General features: G+C 41.1%; 2 protein-coding genes across 6 annotated transcripts in view; both read left to right on the plus strand.

Annotated features, from left to right (window-relative positions):
* GANC (glucosidase alpha, neutral C) overlaps positions 1–26797 on the plus strand; it is a 146054-nt gene that overhangs the window by 25198 nt on the left and 94059 nt on the right. For 3 of the 4 annotated variants that reach the window (XM_081889780.1, XM_081889781.1, XM_081889782.1), the window contains exon 24: positions 265–2032. In XM_081889780.1, the coding sequence (XP_081745906.1) occupies positions 265–374 (110 nt within the window). In that variant the 3' untranslated portion in view covers positions 375–2032. Of the gene's footprint in view, positions 1–264; positions 2033–26797 lie in introns of those variants that run through there. The other variant, XR_014163161.1, reaches the window with a different exon arrangement.
* Positions 5623–25332, plus strand: CAPN3 (calpain 3). Of its 2 annotated transcripts, XM_081890072.1 has the most exons (23): positions 5623–6321; positions 7860–7929; positions 8510–8628; positions 8978–9111; positions 9356–9524; positions 9905–10033; positions 10472–10555; positions 10847–10932; positions 11681–11758; positions 12311–12471; positions 13585–13754; positions 14469–14480; positions 15493–15701; positions 17060–17096; positions 17524–17637; positions 18869–18943; positions 20029–20086; positions 20848–20912; positions 21848–21916; positions 22066–22144; positions 22556–22672; positions 24069–24127; positions 24661–25332. In XM_081890072.1, the coding sequence occupies exons 1-23, from the start codon at positions 6028–6030 to the stop codon at positions 24685–24687; spliced, it is 2415 nt and encodes an 804-aa protein (XP_081746198.1). In that variant the 5' UTR covers positions 5623–6027; the 3' UTR covers positions 24688–25332. The 2 variants fall into 2 exon arrangements, with proteins under 2 accessions (XP_081746198.1, XP_081746199.1); XM_081890073.1 differs by lacking the exon at positions 17524–17637.

The raw sequence follows: 26797 nt of genomic DNA on the forward strand, positions 1-26797 counted from the left end.
GGCAATCTGCAGAAAACCCAGCTGCGATTTGGTCCGATTCAGCGTTAAAAGAGTGTGTTTTCCCAGGAGAAAGCAGCAGGGCAAATGGAGGTTTGGACAAGCTCTTATTGTAAGGGTTGTTTGGTGCACAGGAGTTTGCTTCAGAGCAGCAGGGGTAACCTAGGGTTGTGGTCTGATCAGGCTTATGAGTTTCATATATGTCTTTCTTCAGTAGATTTTTTAAATGAATATAACGTGTGTGTTTTTAATCCTGTTGACATTCAGATGGGAAAGACCAAGCAGTGGCTTTCACATATGATGCCAAGATCTCTGTGTTGACCCTTCAGAAGCTTTCACTAAATGTTGGCATTGACTGGGCACTTCATATCAAGTGAAACAGCAGAACCAGAGAATTGGAAGGAAAGCCGAACAATAATGGTTGAGGGTGACTCAGTTCGTTCGTTTGAAATGGACAAAACAAAGTTATATTTAATTAATTGAATTATGACTTTCCAATACCATTTGCAACAACTGTTAGGTGAAGACGGCTGGCTTCCAGGATAATTGTGGATTTGTGCCTCAGAGCCATGCAACAATATCTGGAATAAGTGATGCTTTCTTGCTTTTTTAAAGACTTCTGCTCTAGACCTGTTTTTCAGCATTATGAAATACCAGTTTCTTATTGGTATAAGGAATCTTTCAAAGAAGGTAATAGCCTGGAAGAATCTCTACCAAACCCACCAATGTAAAACATAGAATATTTTCAGCAAGATGGCATTTGACAGGAAAAATGACAACTGTTTTTTATAATCCATATTCACTTCCTACAAAGACTTCATTATCCATAGAACAATGTCCAGTTTTCTTACCTGGGGAAAAATGAAGTCTTGAGCGAACATTCATCAGTTAACATAGTTCATATAGCCTGTATGATTGTGGACACTCTGCTTCCATTGCAAGAACAAACCAAACAAGTATCATGATGAATTTGGAGTGACTGAGATATGACAGAGAGGTCCCCAATGGATCTTTTAAGCATTTGGCTGATTCAAACTTTCCTTTCCTGAGCACTTCAGTCAAATCAAAACACAAAGCTTCGCAGTTGCTCTCATTTTATTTACAACTAAACAAAATGCAACCTTCTTGTGTTGCCCCATATTTTAAGTGTTGTCCCATATTTTAGAATGATTCATATATATTGCAGAACACATCAGAGTACAGTACAGTGGTACCTCGGGTTACAGACGCTTCAGGTTACAGACTTCACTAACCCAGAAATAGTACCTCGGGTTAAGACCTTTGCTTCAGGATGAGACCAGAAATCGTGCGGCAGCGGCACGGCAGCAGTGGGAGGCCCCATTAGCTAAAGTGGTGCTTCAGGTTAAGAACAGTTTCATGTTAAGAACGGACCTCCGGAACGAATTAAGTTCTTAACCCAAGGTACCACTGTACTGGATTCCATATAAAGTAAAAATGAGCAGTAATAAAAATGCCAGAAATCCAGATTAAGGCAAATCTTAATTGGGCCAACCAATATATTACAGAATAGTGTGCAAGATATCAAATTCTAGACAACTTGCAGGCAGAGCATTATTCCTTGAGGGAACATTCCCACAACTGTAAAATTATCCAGCTTGACTTTTATTGACTTTCTGCCTAGCACAGCACCTAAAATTAACTTGACTACCTAGTTCCTCTTGATTCTTATCAAGGAACTTGTATGTTTCACTTAAGGGTGGAGACCAGACCTGGGTAGAAGCCAATTTTTACATTTGCAGAGGTGGGGAATCGGTCATTGTTACGCTGAGTTATTGTTACCACCAAACCTTGGTTCAACCTGATAACTTGCATAGTAGCTTCATTTTAATATCTGCTGCTTCCTCCTCCATTCCAGCTTAAGAATGTGACCAGATACAGATTCTATGGCTTCAACAACAACAAAAATAACAGTTTTTAATCTCACAAACTGCTCAGTGTCATAAGCAGGTTACAGGCAAGATTTCTGTGTTATAATAGGTTTTTCATAATAAAAGGAAATAAAGAATCCCTCTTACTTCTCCTGCTACCTTTTATTCACTGCCTTCTATTCCTGAGCATGCAATGCCTCTCAAAGAAGGGGAGGCACTGTCTTGTCCAAGGTTTTTCTATCTAGAAATAAGTTGGTTGCATTCACAAGCAAGCAGATGCTGAAGTGTGGATAGAAAAATCTAACTCCTTCAATGTGCAGCAACACATTTGAAAGCCATTTCCCTGCTGTATCTTAGCACATAGTTCCACTTGCTGCTGAACTTTCCCCCTTTCCGTAGAGAGAATGTCTGGCAGAGCCAAGATTTGCTGAACAAATTGCTATCACTGCATTTTAAGATGCTGTGAATGTAAATTGATCCACATAAGGCTGCTTTCCAAGGGATGTAGTGGCTCTTGCTCACTTATTCCATAGTACTGTTCTGAGGACAGTGTGTATTCTGGTCACAGGGCATAGTCTTGAGGGAACTTTATGCAAGCACTTTCTGAAGCTAAGCAAGTTGGAATCTGGGCAGCATGTACACTGCCAGGAGCTTCATGGTGGAAGAAAGGCTTGATAGAAATGTGCTTATATTTCTGCATTTCTTTGTGGCTTGGAGATAACCTTGCTGTATCTAGTATTTGAGCTCTTATGGTTGTAAAAATATGTTCAGAAATGGACGGGTAATGCATGCTGAAGACACTACAATCCTATACATTCAACAGTAAGCCATTCAGTGGGGTTTACCACTTGGTAAGTGTTTTTGTAGGACTGTGGCCTATACTAAATGCAAATACTCTTAGCTTCGTTTGTTGTTTGACATACGACAGGGATGGAGAACCTGCAGCCCTTCAGATGTTGTAAGACTCCCACCAGCATGGCCTACAGTCAGGGATGATGACAGCAGTCGTTCAACAACATCTGGAGAGCTATAGGTCTGCCCCCCCAAAAGAGAATAGCTGATAGCCATTCCATGTAACCATGGCAGCTAAGCAAAACTAATGTGTTGATGGCCCATCGCAGTCATGTCCTTCCAGAGACATCTGATTGGTCAGTACAGTGGTACTTCAGGTTACATACGCTTCAGGTTACAGACTCTGCTAACCCAGAAATAGTACCTCGGGTTAAGAACTTTGCTGCAGGATGAGAATAGAAATTGTGCTCCGGCAGTGCGGTGGCAGCAGGAGGCCCCATTAGCTAAAGTGGTGCTTCAGGTTAAGAACAGTTTCAGGTTAAGAACGGACTTCCGGAATGAATTAAGTACTTAACCCGAGGTACCACTATATTTGAAATAATGCTTGACACCTAAAGGTACTAAATGAGAAGACATTGGCAGGGGTGAAGGGAACTATATATGCAGCATGAGAAGTGATGTCTTTCTCAAACTATTTTCAACTGTCTTAAACTCTACTGCCCATCTTCAGCCTGATTGTACAAATTTGCCAGTCACTGGACTTAGAAATACTTTAAAGCTGTTTAAATGTTGTCACATAGTATTATTACTGTTGTCTTCTTCAGCCCAACTCTGCACTTTTTTTTCTTTTGTCAACTAGAAGCTGCTGAGACCAGCAGAAACCTATAAGCAGTTTATAAAATGTTTCTTGACCAGTGACAAAGGATTCTATGTAACTTGAAAGCTTGCATGCTGTTACATCAACCAAGGTTAGTCTGTTGAAGCTAAAGTTAGTTTTACTTGTGTTTTGTGTAGTAGATTGAGCCTATGTATTTTTAACTGGAAGCAAGTTCCACTTGGGACTTAACCCCCAAGAAAAAGCACATAAGGTTTGGAGCCTGACATCACAACACTGCTCGATTACGCCAAAGGCTATCTAGTCCAACATCCTGTTCTCACAGTGGCCAACCAAATGCCTATAGAAAGCTGTCAATCAGGAGCTTAGCAGCCACCCCACCTGTGGTTCCCAGTAACTGGTTTTCTGCCTACAACAGTTGTCTGTGCCCAACTGTAGTGGTCACAGTTGGTTATCATTCTTACTCATGTTCAGAACATTGCATTGAGGCAGTGCCAAGTGTTCCACAGAAAAATGTTGACTGGGATTTCATAGCAGTGCTCCAGCTGGTTTGTTTAAAAATAGTTTTTACGACTATCTTGATACAGAAGATTCTTTCAGTCTGAGGCCAGCTTATGAGAGCCCAAAGCTTTAGGCTCTCTTTCTCTCCCAATGGCAGCACTGGCAGAGAAATAAACCAAAAGAATAAAAGTAGGCAGATGTTTTTCACAGTTTGCGGCATTCTGCCATTGGTGCTGGTGGTGTTAGAATGCTGCTGTAACCTGAATAATGTGAGTATTTGCATAGCAGTGAGCTCATCAATCTTAATTTGCTTCTAGTATTTCCCCTGGCCACAGCTGCCAAAAGATAGTTTGCATGTGCCTCACACTATCAGAGGTAAACAGAACCCGGGTATAAAATATGAACACAATAGAATGTTTAAAATAAAGTGATTGCAGATCAAGTAGCTTGTCATTTTTCATTTCTTATTCCTTAGGAGTGAAAAGAGGCTTACCCTTTGACAACCCCAGTGTGTCCCCTAACCAAAATTAAATACAGGAATAAGGCAACAGGGCATTGAGTGGAACAGCCCATCCTTTAGGCAGCTGCTGTGAGGAGATCTTCGAGAGCAGCTGGTGCTCTTTCAGATTCTTCTCCTTAATCTGTTTTGAGAGGAATGAGGAGAGGAGGGTCAGTTTAGTACTGTTAAAAGCACTGAGATTAATAAATTAGCAGGCATGGCATTGTAAAATCTGGATATCATTCTTCAGAATGCTTTCCCGTTGAGTGCTACCTGCAGATTAGTTCACAGAGATCAAATGGTTGCATGTGTTCCTCAATAGATAGATTTACTTCCTCTTCATTCCTGTTTTCTGTCTTAGCAAAGGTGATTAAATTATGTTGTTGTGCTAGGCAAGACACCAATAGATGGGAAACTTAGCAGATTTCCCCAGCAGCTGAAGGAAATATTCCTTCAGAGAATAAAACATAATTTCAATACATTAACATCATCTCTCAGGACTGGCTGGTGCCTCTGTATGATAGTCCTTTGAATTCTAGCATTGCTAAATTGCTTCTAAATACAGTGGTACCTCGGGTTAATAATAATAATAATAATAATAATAATAATAATAATAATAATAATAATTTATTATTTATACCCTGCCCATCTGGCTGGGTTTCCCGAGCCACTCTGGGCGGCTTCCAACAAAACACTAAAATACAGTAACCTATTAAACATTAAAAGCTTCCCTAAACAGTACTTAATTCGTTCTGGAGGTCCGTTCTTAACCGGAAACTGTTCTTAACCTGAAGCACCACTTTAGCTAATGGGGCCTCCTGCTGCTGCTGCACCGCCGGAGCACGATTTCTGTTCTCATCCTGAAGCAAAGTTCTTAACCTGAAGCACTATTTCTGGGTTAGCGGAGTCTGTAACCTGAAGCATATGTAACCTGAAGCGTATTTAACCCGAGGTACCACTGTATGTAGAAACATGGTTTATATGATAGACTCTTAAACATGTCAGCTTATCTTATCATTAAGGTGTGTTTATCAAGCATCCTGTCAATTTAGGTTGTGTTTTGGCTTTGCTTGATTTTTACATGTGGTGAAAAAGTGACTTCAACTGCCTTTCAGTCCTTCTGATAGAAGCAACTCTGAACTTTCTTCATCCCCGCCTCCACATCGGCACTCTCCCTGAGTGTTTATTTTTAGTTTTCTGAGCTGCAACCTTTGGAAAGCATGCCAGTGGTACGCTCGCACACACCAAATCAGAGGTGAAAGTTGCCCAACAATTTCTCTTGCTTCCTGTAGCAGCTTTCTCAGGATGAAACGTGCACAACCTGGTGTCATGGTGGTTCTTCGTAAATTTGCTTGAAGCTCTTTTGCAGGCAAAAGGGAGGGAAAGAGAGATCTGTGCCTGAGAAACCGTTTGCAGAGCAACTTCCTCTTTCCTGTCACTTCCTTCCAGGCAGTCAGATCTTCCTTACTTGCTTGTTTCTGTTAAGTTGATAAGTTTGCCTAAACCTGATCTCCATGCCGTCGGCTGTTGGTGGTGCCACCGTGGTTCAAGAGACTGGGGCTGGGCAGGTTCTCCGCCAGCATATGAGCACAACAAGTGAACCAGGCGGAGGTCCAGCGGGGATCTACTCTGCTATCCTCAGCCGCAACCAGCCCATCATTGGAGTAAAGGAAAAGACCTTTCATGAGCTCCACAAGAAATGCCTTGAGAAGAAGATTCTTTATGAGGATCCAGATTTCCCTGCTAATGACTCCTCCCTCTTCTTCAGCCAAAAGCTCCCTGTCAAATTTGAGTGGAAGAGACCACTAGTAAGTAGGCTTCTTCTCTCACGTAAAGTTGTTGATGTTTGATGTTTGCAAATGTAATAAAGACATTTTTCCGTTCCAAGTTTTAAAATAAGATCGCATAGATAGAAAAAATGATATCTGGGAAATGATGAGATTTTAAGAGGATTCACATTCTCCAACTGATTTATCCTGATTTATTGAAAAAACCCTTTTGTCAGGTATATCCAAATTTTCAGGGGGAAACACCATGATTTGTGTTGATTGTGAGTAACACCGTGTGGGCTACACAAACTACATGGAAATGCAAACAGCTGCAAATAAACAATAAACTCTACTGTGGACAAACCCTGGAAATTCAATCAAGAGCATTCAGTTAGAAGCATGCTGAAAACAACCAGAAGTTCAAGGCTGAAATGCACAAGATTTTATAATTTATGCATTCTATTGGGGGGGGGGGGGAATCTACAATGATTTAATGGAATCCAAGTTATACTCTAGTAAATAAATACACTAAAAATGGGGAACATACTTGCATGTTGCAGAAAAATAGCTGTGTTTCTAAATGGCAGTAAAATGCTATGGGTGACATATTTTAGTCTTATTTATTAATTTAAAGGTAAAGGTAAAGGGACCCCTGACCATTAGGTACTTTCGTGGCCGGCTCTGGGGTTGCGGCGCTCATCTCGCTTTATTGGCCGAGGGAGCCGGTGTACAGCTTCCGGGTCATGTGGCCAGCATGACTAAGCTGCTTCTGGCGAACCAGAGCAGCGCATGGAAACGCCGTTTACCTTCTCGCCAGAGTGGTACCTATTTATCTACTTGCACTTTGACATGCTTTTGAATTGCTAAGGTGGCAGGAGCAGGGACCAAGGAACGGGAGCTCACCCCATCGTGGGGATTCGAACCACCGACCTTCTGATCGGCAAGTCCTAGGCTCTGTGGTTTAACCCACAGCACCACCCGCGTCCCATTTATTAATTTACTACCCCTTTATAGCCCACCTTTCCTCCGAGATGGTATACATGGTTCTCCATCTTCCCATTTTATCTTCACAACAACCCTGTGAGGTAGGTTAGGCTGAGAGACAGTAACTGGCCCAAGGTCACCCACAGAACTTCATGGCTGAATGGGGATTTGAATCCTGGTCTCTTAAACAGGTACATGTTTACGCAGAAGTAAATTCCACATTTCCAATGAGACTTACTCCTAGGTAAGCGAACATGGAATGCTCTTATTAGCAACAATCTTTTATTTCCTTAACATTGCATTTCATTTTCATTAAATAATTTATCACATTATTTATATAATTCCATCAATTTATATAACTGATCATAAACAAAACTGCAGAAGTTTTGCAGCCATTGCCAGTGCAGCTTACAATTTCTTTTAGTCTATAATTATCAAAGCGCACACTGTGTGGATCTGGGCATAAAGTGAATGAGCCTTGGCATTTTTCACTTATTATTATTATTAACCACAGTTTGCTTGGTTCAGGTGGCACATAAGTGTTTAGTTTAGAGTAACATGAACTTTTTCAGCAATTTATTTCTGTTCCCTAGGAGATTTGTGAGAATCCACGCTTTATCATTGGTGGAGCCAACAGGAGTGACATTTGTCAAGGAGAATTAGGTACAAGTCCATTCTTCAGAGCTGTTTTGTGTGTCTGATAAGTCCCTTTCCCCCTTGCAATGGCCTTTGGTTCCTAATTCAAATGTTGGGTAAGTTTGATTTGATTTACCCCCATGATTCTGATGTAGATCTTCATTTACCCCCTCTTTTTCAATAAACAAAACAAAACAATTTTAATTGGTTTTTATACAAATACAATAACCATTAAACACTTATCTAGTAGTGCAGCTAATAGTGTTTGTTTTATCCATTGTCTCTAGACATACACTTGCACATTCAACATTCTTAACTCAGCCCCTTGTTCCCGATGTAGATCTTTATTTCCCCCTTGTTCCTGATATAAATCGTCACACCACCACCCAAAATGGTGTGGGGTGCCATTTTGTGATTTGCCTCAGGTGCCAAAATGTCTTGGGCCAGCCCTGTCCTAACTAATATATGCCAGTTAAATGCAAATTGCTCTAAAGACAAAAAAAAAATAAAAAATTGTAGAAGCACTCATCCTTCAGCAGCATATATTCTCTGTTCCTCCTAGTAATTTTGACACTTAATTTGCCCTGTTCTGTATAATTCTTCTCAGGTGACTGTTGGTTCCTGGCTGCCATTGCTTGTCTCACCTTGCATGAGAAATTACTGTTCCGGGTCATACCACGGGAGCAGACCTTCATAAAAGATTATGCTGGAATCTTTCACTTCCAGGTATGAGTTGTTGATCAGACACAAGAAGATGCTGCCTTTTGCAGTTCAGCTATGCCACAGTAACCAGCCGCATGGAATAGATTAATAGGCACTGATATCAAAGGCCTATTTTAATGACTTATTTGCTACTGTCACTTAACAAATCTATCTATATATCTATCTAACAATACTATCACATAACAAAGTCTAGCCCCAATTATAGTGAGCAAACCCGTTCTTAATCACAATCCACACATCATTTTTTTTCTAACACACACATAACTGCAAATTATATCTATCTATCTATCTATCATCTATCTATCTATCTATCTATCTATCTATCATCTATCAATCATCTTTTTCTCTCCAGTTTTGGCGTTACGGAAATTGGGTGGAAGTTATCATTGATGACCGTTTACCAACGTATGGCAGTCAACTGGTCTTCACAAAATCCTCCCAGCAAAATGAATTTTGGAGTGCCTTACTGGAAAAAGCTTATGCAAAGTAAATATACTTTCTACACATTCCATTTCTGTATACTATATGCATATATTATACCCCTATTCAACTGTACATCTGTTTAAACTGAGGTAAATTAAATAATGTGTTATTCTTATAACAAATGTATATTATTCAGATGCATTTTGATTTTACAATAGAACAGATTAAAAAATGACCTATACCCCAATGAAAATGAATCATCAGAATTTATTTGGAGTGTTAATTTTGTTTTCTTGTTCCTTCTCAGGCTCCATGGCTCTTATGAGGCTCTCAAAGGAGGTAACACTACCGAGGCCATGGAAGATTTCACAGGAGGAGTAACAGAGTTCTATGAGATAAAGGATGTTCCTAAAGATATCTATAAAATCATGAAACATGCCTTTGAAAGAGGGTCACTCATGGCCTGCTCTATTGAGGTACATCCATTGATCCCAGGCCTTTTCTGGGGTTAATTTCATACCACTCATATTTAGTAAGCATAAGACTGAACTACCACTCCCATCATCCCTGACCATTGGCCATGCTTGCTGGGGTTGATGGGAGTTGTAGTTCACCAACATATGGAGGACCAAATATTCCCCACATTTAAGTCTAAACTTGAGATACCATTTTAGTGCTCTTATATCACTAGTAAGCACCACTGGTGAAAACATACATTCTTCTGTCCTGTGGGCAAGAGGAAATAGAGGTATAAAAACTTGTTTTCCCAACTTTTATTAACTAATCTTGCTATTCTGCTTGATTTTTCATAATGCCTTCCTATTTTTCCCTCCCTCTCCACTTTTCTTTGTTCCAGGACAGTTCAGGGTTTATTTATGGCTCTGCTCCTGAAACTAATCTTGGATTATTAATTGCCCAAATGTTGAAGAATATGAATGAATTTCCAAATGACTCAGTCCAGCAGGCAGAGGAGATGACAAAACGGGTTTGTATTCCTTGCCAATAACCTAGGTTATTGCGTGCAAACAAATCGATTTACTTTGCTCAGTAAAATCCTATTAATATTCTATAAAGTTCCAGTGAGGCTTACTCCCAAGTAAGCGGATATAGGATTGAAGCCTAACTGTGTGTTTGGCATTGGGATTTGCTGCAGAAACTGTGGATTGCTGTGCAGTTTGCAAAGCTGCACATAGACCCTGAAGCAGGATGTTCTTCTAGAATATAAATGGCAAAACTTCTGTTTTATTGCCCTATTAGGAAACCTCATCTTTATCACGGGACATGCATATCAATTTGCCTTCTCCTTTTCAAGAATGTGGAATAGAAGAAAACAAAACGGAAATGGGCAGAACATGTTGTCCTTTGAAAAATTCCGCAGATGACACCGTTCTTATTCTTAACATGCTTCCTCTGCATTTTTCAGCTTGTCGTTCCAATGCTGTTTGAGAGACGCATGACGAATGGACTGGTGACAGGTCATGCCTATTCAGTTACAGCAGTGGAAGAGGTAAGTGTAGATGCAAAAAGTAAATGCGTTTTGCTAGAGTACAAAAAAATCACGTAGCCCACATACACAAATTAAGTGGTTAAGCAACCTCACCTTGAAAAGAAAGGAAAATATATTCACTGGTGTCAGCCAAGATCAGAGGTGCAAATAAAGCATGTTTAGAAGAGAAAATGGGAGGATATTAAAGGGACTCCAATAATGATAGCATCCGTTTTCGTTTAAGGTGGAGTCTGTAAAAGGATGCATACTACACAGGCTGGTTGAATTAATTATGTTTTCCCCCCTTCCAAGATAACATTTAAAGGGGACAAGCTAAAACTCGTGCGGCTGAGAAATCCTTGGGGGCAAGTAGAATGGAATGGAGCCTGGAGTGACAAGTGAGTCAAGCCATTTGGATTTTAAAAGATATTTTAATTTCACTTAATACACTTTGGTGTTTACCAAGAAAGGTAAATGTCCTTTTGTGTTCTGGTGTGAAATTCAGAAGTTAGTGATATATACGTTATTTCTCCAAAGATGCTTTAAAGTGTGCTTAACTGTTTTGAAAGAGTATAATGCCCAGGTAAAGTGTCATTGGGTGAGTTCCTACCTGCAATGCTCATCACTCAGTGCCTGAACTACTGTACAAAGTGGTCTTTCAGTTATGAAATGGCCATGACTGATACAGTACCAGTGATGGCGCTTTTGTATTGCCTCATACCACTCAATGGCCTGTAGATTCAAGTGTGAGCCATCAGGTTTTGAGTAATCAAGTTATGTAACATGTTCACTGCTTTCCTAAACACCTGTGCTGAAAGGTAACTAAATGCAGTTACAGATAGGTAGCCGTGTTGGTCTGCCATAGTCAAAACAAAAAAAATTCCTTCCAGTAGCACCTTAAAGACCAACTAAGTTAGTTCTTGGTATGAGCTTTCGTGTGCATGCACACTTCTTCATACCAAGAACTAACTTAGTTGGTCTTTAAGGTGCTACTGGAAGGAATTTTTTTTTTGTAACTAAATGCAGTTCACCATTTGCTGAACAATCAAAGGGTAAACTTTCTAGATCAAGCACAGAAAAGTGAAGCACATTTACCTTTTAAAAAATCAGTTGTATACTGAATGTTTCTTCTTCATTATATTGCAGTTCAGATGAATGGAATGTTATTGACAAAGCAGAGAAGACCCGCCTACAACATAAAGTTGCAGAGGATGGGGAGTTCTGGTAAATATCCCATGTTTCTCTCTCTCTCTCTCTCTCTCTCTCTCTCAATATGCTTTTCCTTCAGTCCTATGTCTGACTCAGAATCTACTGCCTTAGATTAGTGGTTCCCAATGAGCTGTTTTCCCCCCAGAGCTAAGCCATGGAACCATGCTTTTGAATATGTGGGTATATCTATGGTAGTTTTTGTTATGTGAACGGTGCTACATACAACCTAGGTGGGTTACATGGACCTCCTGGTGTCCGTGGACACCCAGTTGGGAACCACTGGTCTAGAGGCAAACCACAAGCCCTTCTCCAGATTAGTCCACTTCATAGGAGCCAACTCTTGGGGCTAAGGTCCCATGGGCTCCCCCAATAAAATGTTTGAGGGGACCACTACCCCCAAGTTGGTGGGCATTCAAATGATGTGTGCACGCAACATCATGTGAAGGTGAAGAAGAATAATTTTATTATTTGTACCCTGGTTGTCCCAGCCAGTCTGGATGCCTTACAATCAATGTATTGGGGAATTAAAGGTTTCTTCCATATTTTCCATATTTTTTCTACCTCTAGGATGTCATTCCAAGATTTCCTCAGGTACTTCACAAAGCTGGAGATGTGTAATCTCACACCTGATACCCTGGTGGTTGATAAGCTTCAAACCTGGACTGTTTCAGTGACCGAAGGGCGGTGGGTGCGAGGCTGCACAGCAGGGGGCTGTCGAAACTATCCAGGTAAATAAAATATTGGTTGATTCAAATGGTATTACAGTGGTACCTCGGGTTACAAACACCTCGGGTTACAAACACTTTGGGTTACAGACTCCGCTAACCCGGAAGTAGTACCTCGGGTTAAGAACTTTACCTCAGGATGAGAACAGAAATTGCCTGCTGGTGGCGCGGCGGCAGCGGGAGGCCCCATTAGCTAAAGTGGTACCTCAGATTAAGAACGGTTTCAGCTTAAGAACGGACCTCTGGAACAAATTAAGCTTGTAACCAGAGGTACCACTGTAAAATGTTTTAAATAATCCTCTGATTAATCAGGCAGAATATTTTTTAAAAATAGGAGAAAGAAGTATTTATAAAAAGATCCGTAATAGTGTCTGTCTTAGAAGTGGTATTCCTCTATCTAACACAGAAGGGGATGCCTCTAAAATGCTGCCTCATGCAATACATGTATGTGCTTTCTAAAATCAAGGACAGGATGCCTTTTCTTTTCAAACAGTTGTGTTTGGCTAGTTTTGAAGGAGGCCATTTTTCTTCGCCTGTGTGTCACACACAAGTGGTTCTCTGGATGGAGCAGAGCTGCTTTGCTCGCATCCTGGCGGGTGGTCAGCATTGTGCAAACTCATCAGTGCAGCCAATTCAGTGCCAGTGTATTTGCACTGCATTGACTTCCCAGGCCATCTGTCCCTCTCCCTGCTGGTAAGAAACAAGGCCCATCTTCTGGGAAGAAAACATAATGGCTCTGCCCCACCCAGTTTCTTCCACGTGTGCATATGAGAAACAGGGGTCATACCCACTTTTGGCCACTCCCACTGCTGGCACATGATCCCAGGAGGATTGGCCAGGAGAGAATGAGGCCCTCTGACCAGAAAAGTTTAGTCACCCCTGCTTTAATTGAGCATCTTATTCCAGAGAAGTGTGGAGAGCAAACATGGTGAAGCTCATAATAAAGCAGGTCTGTTTACTTTGCCCAGAGAAAAGTCTACAAATACATTAATACATTTCTGAAAGAATTATATATCAAAACTGGAGGGGGGAATGATTATCACAGGGACTGTCAATATAACTGTTTTGAGTGTTAAAATATTACTTCAAATTTGAATGTTTTGGGGTGGGTTGCAGACACATTTTGGACCAATCCTCAGTACCGCTTGAAACTCCTGGAAGAAGATGATGACCCAGAAGACGACGAAGTTGCGTGCAGTTTCCTAGTTGCGCTGATGCAGAAGAACAGGAGGAAAGAACGCAAGCTGGGAGCCAAGCTCCTCACTATTGGCTTTGCCATCTATGAGGTAGCATAGTTGCCACACTGCCGTGTTACCCGCCGCCTCAGTTAGAACTGAACAACAGAGCTGGTCAAGTTCTGGCCCCAGTGATATATGCTCCTCTGATAGCCAGCTGACTGTATGTGAAGCAAGCTGTAGTCTGCTTTTAAACATCACACTTATAAAACATGACATGAGCTACTTCAGAAATATTATTTATGTAGACAGTAGACCCTTGCATAATGCCTATATAACAGCCTTTGCTAGTTTCATGCCCTCCAGATATTTTGGACTAAAACGCCTATCAGTTGTGATACACTGGCTGGAACGGATGGTGAAAATTGGCCCACAACATAGAAGAAATCACAAGTCCTTGTATAATTGTGCAATTAAAAGAATAGTTACCAGTTTACCTATCTACTTAGCGGTTTGTTGCGTCCCAAAGATTGGCTTTTGAGGCAATGTTTGAGCCAGCTTCTTATTGATTTTGTCCCTTACTTACTAACTTTTAACTATCAAATTGATTAATTTTGAAAAAAGCCCAGGATCACACATAGGCAGGGGCATTGTCTTATATACCTCCCTAAGTAGATGGAATACAGAAGCTGCTACTTAGATTTTCACTGAGCAGATGTTTGTCAAAGCTGTGGACTTCGGCTGTGGGTGGTAGATGTAAATAAATATGCAATAAGCTTTCCTCCATCCATTTCTAATGGAATTTCTATGTTGTTTTTATCTCAGGTGCCAAAAGAGGTATGAACAGAATGAAGAAAGACCTCGTGGAATGTTCTCAAATATCTTCTCGGTTTAACGTTCTCAAATATTACTGCTTTTATGCTTCTCTGTGACTGCTGTCTGGAAGTGTCCAGTCATGTTTCTTAATAGTGACTTGCCACAAATGTGAAAGGTGGATTTGCACATATCTTAGACATTTGTATTTTTCCTGTGTCCGGCATCCCAAGCCATGCACTCAGATACACATGCAGTAGGTAATATCCAAGATCACACATAAGAATATTAAAAGGGGAATGTGTTACCAGAAATGAAAGGTGTGGAGTATTATATGTAGAAAAATATCTCTATGGTTTCATTGAAAATATGAGAATGTGTTTTATATGTAACTACATAGAATCTGGAGAAATCACTCAAGCAGAGATACAACCTGTCACATACTTTTAAATAAATGTCACCCATCATTTGATAGGTAACATTCCTAGATAATGTGAGTAGCTTACAATCCTAAAACACCCTTCAAGTTTCATCACATGGAAAGAAGGATTAAGCAGGTCGTCTGTAGCCATCATGACTAAATCCCATTGAAACCAGCGGAAGCAGTTATGGCCAACTAGATAGGATGCAGGAAATTCTGATCTGGGGTTTCTTGTTTTTCTTCAAAGCATCTGCATTGGGCTTATTAATTTGTTTGGGGAAGTGAGAAATGGGCAGGATGGAATATTCAACCACCCAGAGCAGGTCGGCAAAAGTACAGCATCTGTTGCAACATCACTTTCCCAAGCAAATGAGCAAGCCTATGTGCATGCACTGAATTAGAAAGAGAAGATCCTGATCTAATATCTTTTATACTATATCCAGTTCAGCTCTTAGTCACATCTATCTAACCGTAGCTGGATTGGGGCATTGTATTTAGGTGCAATACATTGCCAAGTGGTCAACGGAGCTCTGCTCTCTGTTTTTAAGCATGCCGTTTGAAAGTTCCGGGGCGTACACAGTTTTTTGTTCGGCAATTTATTGTTTTGGTTTACAGATGCAGGGTGACAAGAAGCATTTACAGAAGGACTTTTTCCTCTACAATGCCTCCAAAGTAAAGTGCAAGAGCTACATAAACATGAGAGAGGTCTCTGAACGCTTCCGGTTGCCTCCAAATGAATATGTCATCATCCCATCCACGTATGAACCTCACCAGGAGGGAGATTTTATCCTAAGAGTTTTCTCAGAAAAACCAAGTCATTCGGAGTAAGTAGAAGATCCGAGTTTTGTATTCCAAAACATTTATAAAAATAGCATTATTATACTTTTTGAGTGTTTGGAGTGTTTCGTGGCTAAGAACACAAGAAGAAACCCACTGGATCAGATCTAAGGCCTATCTAGTGCAGCATCCTTTTCTCCCAGAAGCCAATCAGATGCCTAAGGGAAACTGCAGGAGCAGAACCCAAGCACAATAGCCGTCTCTCCATTTATCATTTCCAGCAGCTGGTATTCAAAGGCATACTGCCTCAGACAGTGGAGATGGAACAATATATCCTCCATCTTATTCTGTCTTAAAACCAGCCAAGTTGGTGGCTATCACTACATCTAGCAGAAGAACCTTCCACATTTTAACTATGTCCTGTGTGGAATAGTGCTTCCTTTTGTCTGTCCTGGATCTTCCAACATTCAACTTAATTGGATGGCCCGTGATTTCCGTACTACTTATACCAATCCTATCAAGTGTTATTCTTCACATTTTGCAGATGGGGGTGGCTGAGGCAAAAATGATTTTCCTCAGGCAGGGGTAGGTAACCTTTTTTTTTTTTACCTGAGGGCCACCTTGCCTTATAGAGAACTTTCCAGGGGCCACATGGCAGTGCTGGGTGGGGCAACAAAGGTGATGCAGCATATTGTAAAAAGTTGCACTACCTCTGTTGCCTCACCTGACAATGGCATGTGGCATCTGGAAGGTTCCCTATAAAGGAATGTGTCCTGTTGGCTGAAAAGTCACTTGGAGTCAAAAGCCAAAGGTTTCTATACTCCCATCTCATTATCTTCCATCCAGGTAAACAAGAGATGTTATCACATTTCAAGGACACATTCCAGCCAGGCTGAACACTTGAAGAGGGTGTGGTAGACCAGGGCTGTGGACGGGTATAGCCTAAGGAGAGTCCTGAGGACCGAACAGAGCAACCTGAGGGGCCACATTTGGCCCCTGGGGCCTAAAGTTCCTCACTCCTGATCTAAGGCCACTCCATGGGTAAAGTAATACTAGAACCAGGGATTTTGCTGCACCATCTCATTACACAAAGGCAGCAAACTCTTTGTCCCCCTGTCCATCATGCTGTGCTCTTTTGTTATACACCTGGATTAGAATGATTGCAATTTAAGGCTGCCATTTGGTGCACACTTACCATTGAACACAGTAGAACTTGCTTATGAGAAAACATGAATAGAATTGTGCTGTGTACAAAGAAAGTCTGCTTAAAACCAAGCCTGGCTTCTCTATTGAAATGTGTCATCATGCAGTGCTTTCCAAGCCAAGTAAAAAGATGCACATCATAGAAATATCTTATCCCTCTTCCCATCGTTTCTCCCTTTACTCAACCCTTTCAATTTTACAGGGAAGTTGAAAACAAGATTGAAGTAGGACATCTTTCTGTGAGTACATTGCCTTTGACGTTTTCCCTCTTGGAGCCCTTGGTTGATTTGTGAAATGACACGAAAGGTTATAACTGATGTCACTCTGTCAGACTCTATTGCCTGTTTCTATACTTCATTGCAATTGCAGTATTGCTGTTTGTGCTGTAGAATGGCTGCAATACCGGAAATGTACAAACTTGCCGTGTGCTTTTAAAACACACATATCAGAGTGATGAAAAATCCACCCCTGAGCCTTCTTTGCTCTCACCTTATTAATATTATTTTATTCACTGAGTGGGTGTCTAACTGACAAATCTGATGGCACCAGGGTGTGTGAAGATGAGCCAATATGTAGACTGTGCTTTGTGAATTCACTGCCCTCTTTCTAACTGCCACGCTCTGATTTGCTGCTGCTTCTCCACTTCTTCTTCACCTCTCTCTCTAGCCAATCATATTTGTCTCAGACAGAGCAAACAAGAACAAGGATCCGAAAGGTGATGATGGGCCTAAAAAGGACAAGGGGAAAGCAAGCACAGATAAGAAAAAGAAAAGTGATGAGGTTTCTGTATCGGTCAGCATGAGGAAAGCTGTGTGTGCTCTAACTAGCATGTCCAAGTGGCTGAACAAGGTCTAAACCTGGTCACACAGCAAGCATGCAGCTTCAGACATAATATTTGCCTCCTTCGGAAAACATCTCCTTGGGAGAATTATTCCTTACAGAGGAAAACATACATAATGCTCATGACCCTGTTTGCATGTAAAGCTAAGTCAAACCATGGTTTAGCATGACTAACCAAATGTGCAGGTTTCCAGAGCAAAAGATTGTGGTGGTACGGCTGTGCTTCATCTCCCCCACCCTGGTTCTGCTGCTGCAATGCTACCTGAGGCTAAGTCCTTGTTTGACTTAATATTATGACCAAACCCCCTTCAGACAAACCATGAGTGGCAAACCAAGAACAAATCTTTGGTACAACTCATAGTTTGTTGGAGTGAGACAAATCATGAGCACAGGTTCAGGCATAACAGTAAATCAAACCATGGTTTAGCGCCAGCAAGAGAACAGCCAGTGAAGCAGAGACAATCCTTACTCTGGGAACCACGGAGCCTGGTGTTATGCATGTTTACTCAGCAGTAAGTCCCAACATTATCAATGGGAGTTATTCCTAAGTATGTGTCCATAGGATAGCAGCCTTAGAAAGTGCTGAGGCATCAAACAAAGCACCTTTGACAGGTCCGTGGACAGAGTAGCTCCAAAAGAAGTAACCTAAAATAGGAGGATGGGAAGAGTCCTATTTGGGGGGGGCTGACTTGGGACCTCTCCAGATGTCCTGGGAAAGGTTTGGGGTAGACACATTGCTTTGTTTCCGATCAGTGCATGTCCTGTAACTTCCTGCTGAAATCCTGTTACTTTTTATGCCACAAATGGCCTGGTTTATTTCCTGTCCCACTTTTATTGCGCTATAGTGACAGAGTGCCCCTCCAGCAATAATGTGGTAACACTGGAGAAGCACTGCAAAACAAGTAATAAAGCAGAATGATGTATGGATGATCCAGTATAAATCAACCTCTAAGGCCCTATTATTGAGTTAATGGCACGTTGCAGAAGTCACCCACCCACCCAGATATAAACTCAGAATGAAGGGACCCTTGGACAGAAATCATATCCTATATAAATGTCATTTGGCTGAATTGCAAGGAAGCGTCCCAATAAACACCATCTTTTCTCTTCTGGAAACTCATTGATCAGTAGTTTCATTTCAATCAATCCTTTGCATTTTGTGTCTTTGCAGCCTGCAGAAAGAGATTCCAAGGAGAGTGAGGAAGAGAAACAGTTCAGGAATATTTTCCGGCAAATTGCTGGAGATGTGAGTACACAACTGCTTCTATTTTGTGTCAAACCAATACTGGCAACTTGTAAATAAATATATAAGTAGTTTATCCAATGCCTTAAGCTATGTAAAGCTAATTGCAGAATATTTGAAAGTCTGTATCCATCCTGTCAGTGCAAATTTAGGGCTGAATGAATATGGTCCCCCAAAATTATCCACCCTATTTGCAGGTGGCAAAACTGGGGGTGGCGCAGCTTCCCTCTACTCCTGTTCCACCCTTACAAAGGAAGATGTTTAATTTTCATAACTCCAGCTGAATAATCTAGATACAGTCTTCAAATTAAAATGATTCAGACTATAACTATAAACGCTGAAGTAGCCTAACATTCTGCTGGGTCTGCTAGTCTGAATTGTCTCAAAATATTTTTTGTGTTGTAAAAAGATTTGTCCTTAACAGGGCAGCTTAGTTTCCAATGTACCCACTGTCTCTTGTCATAAATCTCTGGTTAAATGGAATTTTATGTTTGAGGTAGGCCATAGCATATCTGCTCCTGCCAACCTAGCAGTTCGAAAGCACGTCAAAGTAGATAAATAGGTACTGCTCCGGCAGGAAGGTAAACGGCGTTTCCGTGCACTGCTCTGGTTCGCCAGAAGCAGCTTAGTCATGCTGGCCACATGACTCGGAAGCTGTACGCCGGCTTCCTCGGCCTATAGAGCGAGATGAGCGCCGCAACCCCAGAGTCAGTCACGACTGGACCTAATGGTCAGGGGTCCCTTTACCTTTATAGCATATCTATATACTCTTATCCAGTTCACAAGTAATGGACAAACAATCATGAGGGTTATTGGAGTGAAATCTCCTCTTCTATACAACTACAAGAATACATTGGAGCTCTGTCCTCTTTTCCATCTGGTTATCCTACACAGCCTGCTCTAATTTTGAATTAGACCACCTTCTCTGTCATGTTAGAAATCTGCTTCTAAGCACCTAAGTACATTTCCTTTGTCCACATCTGCACGCACACATTCCTGCTGTGGAAAGAGAGTGGACCTGCCATTCTTGCAACTTTTTACTCCCTGATTAACTTTACCACTTTCTTGCCCCCTTCTTTTCCTCACAGGACATGGAGATCAGTGCTGATGAACTCCAGAATGTCCTCAACAATGTTCTGAAGAAACGTAAGCTTGGTTTCCCTTTCCATCCTTCTATTCTGCCTGCCAAAAAAAATTACCAAACCCTGGGGTTTTGCATGTGTATCACTTCTTTGCTCACATATTTATTTAAAAAATTAAATTTCTATACTGTACCGCCCTTTATCTGAGGATCGCAGGGCAGTTTACAATGAAAAAAAACACAAAAATACATATTAGCAAACAAAAACAACACCTCCCACAATTTAAGAGACCATAGATTATTTAATGATGTAATGTATTTATGTTTACACTTTTAAATGTAAGTCACTTGGATACCTTGTTAATGAGCAACTAATAAATCATCATCATCATCGTAAGTGATTGAAGATATTTTTTAAAATATGGATGAAGGTCTTCCAGAAGAGTAATAAATTCCTCTTAGTCAATTATACGATGGCTAGGCATCAGTTTGCAAATGTTTAGAACATTCTTCTGTTGCCAGAATCTTAAATCACCTAATTGTTGTGAAGCATTGGTTGTCAGTTTGTTTTTATTATATGGTGCCAGTGACATCGGTGACAATCGTAGACTTAACAGTTGCTGGTGTTTAATCCAGAGCCTTAAAGTAGTTGCTATAGATCAAAGTACATTTGGGCTATGTAAGGAGTTTCTTGGTCTGTGCCATAATAAATCCCAAGTTTTGTTTCTCAAGCAGACCTGCTTTTAGTCATTGACCTGATAAACTGACCAATAAAACATGTGCAATTATATATTAATGTTTATCTAATTTAACCCAATTATTTTAGACCAGGACCTGAAGACAAAAGGGTTTGCGCTGGAGTCCTGTCGCAGCATGATTGCTTTAATGGACGTATCCTTTTCAAATCATGCACAATCACTTCGTATAGCAATACTGCTCCTAGAAGCATAGAATTGTAGAGTTCAAAGGGGCCACGAGAGCCGTCTAGTAGTTCAACCCCCTGTAATGCAGAAATCTCTTTGTCCAGCCTGCCAGCAAGAGAGGGGCATTCTGACAGCAGCGGAAGTGTTGGGGTGGGGGTGCCTGAGGTGGATACTTCACTGTGCCTTATCAATGGGTAGTCAGGCCATATAGAGGTATTGAACAGTGAGGAGAATTCTGCAAAGAGCTTCTGGAGCTGACAAGAGCGAGAACTACCTGCAAGCTTGGCTCAAAGAAACAGTAACCAACTGAAATATAGTACAGTGGTACGTTGGTAGTCAAATGCCTTAGTTGTCAAACAAATCGGCTCTCAAACGTCGCAAACCCCGAAGTGAGTGTTTCAGTTTGCGAACGTTTTTTGGAAGCCAAACATCTGGCACAGCTTCCGCAACTTCCTATTGGCTGCAGGAAGCTCCTGCAGCTAATCGGAAGCCGCGCCTTGGTTTCCGAACTGTCCCGGGAGTCGAACAGAATGGAAAGGATTAAATTTGAGAACCAAGGTACGACTGTATTCACTTTATCATATATTTATAATTATAATTGATAAAAATATATACTAATATTACTTTTGTTATAAAAATCTGTCCTCTCTAGTTTTGTGCTATGTCTAAAATACCACTGTTACTGATTTATTTATAGATAAGGGGGTGTGAATGAGTTGTGGTAAAGGAAAGCTGTTTCTTCTCTTATTGAAGAAAGTCAGTCAAATAGGTGGCTAAGTAGGAGACTATCTCTGGACATTAAATCCTTCTCAGCTGGATATCATTTATCACCTCCTACACCCCCCTCAAAAGAAGTCAGACTTTGTTCACTATATTTTTATTTTTAACTAAACCACATCACAGACAGATGGTTCTGGGAAGATAAACCTTGATGAGTTTCGACACCTTTGGAATAAGATTAAGAGCTGGCAGGTATTCTTTGCTTCCTGCATATTTTGAAAGATAGAGGGTAAACTAGCTTGTGGATGTCAAAGTCTACACACAGCACAACAAAATTGAACCACAAAAGATGACTGGGCTCCTCTCTACATCATTTCATTCTTTTCTTTTTTCATTTTCAGACAATTTTCAGACATTATGATGCTGATCAATCAGGAACTATTAACAGCTACGAGATGCGTAATGCAGTTAAAGATGCAGGTATCACACAGGGATCAATGCTGTATATTGCTTAAAGAGCATTTTTATTCCTACGTTGTCTTTGATTAAAGTGGGTTATATCCAACTAAGTCATTCTCAGATTAGACCCATTAACAAAGACCTATGTTAGATATGTCCATTAATTTCAATGGCTCAACTCTGAGTAAGACTTACTTTGATTCAACATTATGCTTTTGTTTTAGCAGGAAACATAGGGAAAGGGGACCTGGGACCTTCCAGAACTTTCTAAACTCCTACCTTCCTTTACCATTGGCCAAGCTTGTCTGGGGCTGATGGAATCTGGAGTTTCCCATTACTTATCCAAGTGATATTACCTCTAAAAAAAGGTCAGAGAATAGACAAAAGCAAATTCCTATCACCCAGGACGTTCCATTTTGTTTCTCTCCTCAGGGTTTCACCTGAATAACCAGTTGTATGACATCATTACAATGCGATATGCTGACAGAAATATGAACATTCAGTTTGACAGCTTCATCTGTTGTTTTGTGCGACTAGAGGGGATGTTCCGTGAGTATTTTTTAAAATGTATTTAAAATGGTTTTATCCAAGGAGTGCCCAAGGAGGTTAACTCAGAGTGTAATAAGCTCCATACCACATGGAAATGTTCCGATTGATTCCAATGCATGCATGTAATGCGGACAGTTTAGACATAAACACTCTTTACATCCAGGAGGCCTTTCTGGGTTTTGGAAAGCTTGCCTTCAGAATCATTCCAAACTTTCCTTGTGTTCTAGCTGCTGGTTCATTTACTTATCCTCTAACCTTTAGAGGCCCTAAGTACTTAAAAGGTTTTGGTGCACCCATATTCAAAATATAAACATGTGAGCTTTGGTGGACCAAGTGGCATTAATCCCAAGATTAATGTATATTATTAATTTATAAATAATATGTTTATTTTTGTTGTTGTTGTTTTCATTTTTATTGGGGGGGGTTGCCTTTTTCCCCCAGCTGTACCATATGGTCCATGGTAAATCTAGCAATGGGAAATTTATGTTGTGCCCCCCCTTCCCTTGATGTCCTAAGACAGGCATAGGCAAACTCCGGCCCTCCAGATGTTTGGGACTACAATTCCTATCATCCCTAGCTAACAGGACCAGTGGTCAGGGATGATGGGAATTGTAGTCCCTAACATCTGGAGGGCCGGAGTTTGCCTATGCCTGTCCTAAGCACGTGCTTATTTTGCTTAATGGTTAATCCAGCCCTGCCTCAGCTCAACACCATACCAAGGAAAAGAATGGGGTAAAGGCCCTGGAAACAAGCAGTATATCCATATTGACTGGTTGTTGTTTTTTTTAACATTATTACCATATTTTTCGCTCTATAAGACGCACCAGACCATAAGACGCACCTAGTTTTTGGCGGAGGAAAACAAGAAAAAAAAAAATTCTGAATCTCAGAAGCCAGAACAGCAAGAGGGATCTCTGCGCAGTGAAAGCAGCAATCCCTCTTGCTGTTCTGGCTTCTAGGATAGCCGCACAGCCTGCATTCGCTCCATAAGACGCACACACATTTCCCCTTACTCTTTAGGAGGGAAAAGGTGAGTCTTATAGAGCAAAAAATACGGTAATCTCTTGAGAGGGAAGGGCAATCCAAAGATATAATTATTAGAAATTGCTATGCCATTTTTTATTCAAATGTTGGTTATTTCTTTGTTTTTGCCATTCTGTTTGAAGATTAGCTTTCAAATATGGCAGCTATCAGGATCTTCCAAGCTTACTAATATCATTGCCGATATTTATGAATTCCTACTGTTCAGGAGATGACTGGTATTTGTTTCTAGCATTTGAAACACTGAAGTTCTTGAAACCTCACAATTCTGAGGGCCGCTGTCTAGTTTGCTAGTCGGAATGCTCTATATTTTACACTGATTGACCGTATGCTTTGTTTTCTCCTGTACCCTTAGGTGCATTTCATGCCTTTGATAAAGATGGCGATGGTATTATTAAACTGAATGTCTTAGAGGTAACCACTTTTAATTTGTGTTGTACTTCAGTTTACAGCTGTACTGTTCCAATTTTTCTCCTTAATGAGGGGGCATACTAAAAAGAATAGGAAGACTAAAGATAAGATCAGTTTGGGGGCTGATTCTCATGTTGTATTTCCTCCTAAATGTATGTATGCATGCATGTTTGTATTGTGCACCCATACAGAGGTATTGGGAGCAAGCTCACACCTTTCTTGTTTATAGTACTGTAACCCAATTGGGCATTTCATGATATCTAGCAGCCCAACTGCTGGCCCATACCAAGTCCAAGTGTGGGCAGAGTTGACCATTCAGTTGGGCCCCTCAAGAAACCTGAGAGTGTTGCTGTCGACAGCCCCCAATATAATTTTAAATCTGACCCAATCCATGTTTACTCAGAAGTAAATCCCACTGTGTTTAACGGGGCTTGCAAGTGGAATGATGAACTTAGGAAGGTTACACAGATAGCCTAACGATTGTTCTGCACTTTAAACATTGCTGTTGTCACTTAACATTTCTCCCTTCCTTCCAGTGGCTGCAGCTAACCATGTATGCCTGAAAAACATCACTTCTGTTTCTGTCTTCCATCTCAAAATCACACCTTGTCTTTTGAACCGAAAGAAGCCGGTCGATATTCACTTGCAAGACAGGGACTTCTGTGAATCTCCATCCTTTAACAGCTTAGATGGCGAGGGCAACACAACTTGAGAGGAACATAAAGAATCAGCATCTATTTCCCTTTACCAAGTGACAGTAAATTGAAAATGTACTTTTCCAGTTATTGATAACTGACACCAGGACGAAGGCATATTTTGCATGAGAAAGTTGCAGCCCTCACTGTGGTGGGAAATGCATTGTTCTAGGGCACGCTGGCAATTATTTACAACAGAGATGGTGAACCTCAGGCCTGAAAATCTGAATCTGGGCCTCTTTATCCAACCCTTGGGGTTCCTCGCCTCCACAACATGCCTCAGCAGCCCTGCTCCATGCTCTGTGCTCAAGTGCTTTTGCCTGGCTGGAATATGCCTGTGAAATGTGATAATGCCGCTTGCTTGCCCGGATACAGCATGGAGAAATGCGTCTTGAGGATGTGTGTTGAAACCTCTGGCCCGCATTCTTGAAATGTAGATGCTGTATACAAAGGTAAGAGCTGCCCCTGTAACTCTGCCCACCACTGACATGTAGACCCAGGTGGGTTTGTTTTGTTTCAAAAAGGTGGTCCTCCCTCCTGGCATTGCAAACAACAACTATTGTTTTAAGCTTGAAATATTTTGCAGTAAGAGATCCTAAGGGGCCAGGAATCATTATTAAAACAGCTATTTCTAAAGTGACCTAAAAGCGATGGATCTAGTTTTTAATGGAATTCAGTGTTGCACTAAGGCAATTGTTCCATCAGGGAAGCAATTTGGCTTGCTACCTATGACAATTCCCTCCTTTTCTTCTTTCCCACACTCAAGCCAATCTCAGAGGAAGGGCAGTAGAAAGAAAATCTCTGTTGGGCAAGCAGAGGTCCTTGTGCAGGACTGCTGGTGACAGGACTCATTAGTTGAATCCCACCCAATGTACTTGAAAAGAACGTGCCTCTTAATATTTAGCTGTGTGATAAACGTTTGCGTACTTCTCTTTGCATCCTGCAGTCATATCTAAGCTACATTATTCCTTTGTACATTATTTCTGTGGCCAAAGCTTCCCACTCCAAAAGGAGTGTTTGACTGCATACAGTTGAGTACATTTGCTTACAGCACTAACCAGGCTGTTATCTAAGGTGTGGAACCTCAGCCTGGGGGCTAAATATGGCCTTCTAGATCTCTGTATATGGCCCTTGGAATTTCCCCCTGGTCACAGCCCTCTCTAGCCCTGCTTCCCACTCTGTTTTTGCCTGCCTATGAATATGTCCTTGAATATGTCCTTGAACACTGATGCCTCATGCTGGTGGCTGGAGGACAAAGACAGGTGCGTGAACATGTGTAGAAACTAACTTACTATACAAAGGTAACATTTACATGTTTCTCTGCGCATGTTTGCCTCTGGCTCCACCCACCACAAGCCTGTGACTCTCTGGCTGAAAAAGCTTCCCCATTCCTCCTACAGGGATCCCGGCTGAGCCTGTAGTCTTGCAAATCTTCTAAGGCTGCAGAAAAATGTGCTCCTCTGGCCACATTATGGCTTTTTTCAGGTCCAGGCTTAAATATTACACGTTGGGGAAATTGACTGACTTAATTCGATGTTGGTTCTCTTGCAAGGAAAACCTATCGCTGACAGCTGCATCTCCTATATAAGCAATTTTAGGCTGCTTCACACAAAGCTTTTTCCTACACAGGACCAGCTTACGTGGCGAGAAGTGGTTTAAAGCGTCTGGTACTGCATGTGTTTGGCAGGCACAGCCTCCCTATTACAAAAATACCTTGTGTAGATTGGTTTCATTGCTGAACGAAACGTCTTAATGCATAAATTAAAACTTGTCTAGATGTGCTAGGTTGAAATTAAGATTATGTAATACAGGGGTAGGCAACCTAAGGCCCAAGGGCCAATTGCGGCCCAATCGCCTTCTAAATAGCTTGTTTTTACATGAGTAGAATGTGTCCTTTTATTTAAAATGCATCTCTGGGTTATTTGTGGGGCATAGGAATTCATTCATTTCCCCCCCTCCAAAATATAGTCTACCACAT

The sequence above is a fragment of the Podarcis melisellensis genome, assembly GCF_964234715.1.
Source record: "Podarcis melisellensis genome assembly, chromosome: 1".
NCBI classification, from domain to species: domain Eukaryota; kingdom Metazoa; phylum Chordata; class Lepidosauria; order Squamata; family Lacertidae; genus Podarcis; species Podarcis melisellensis.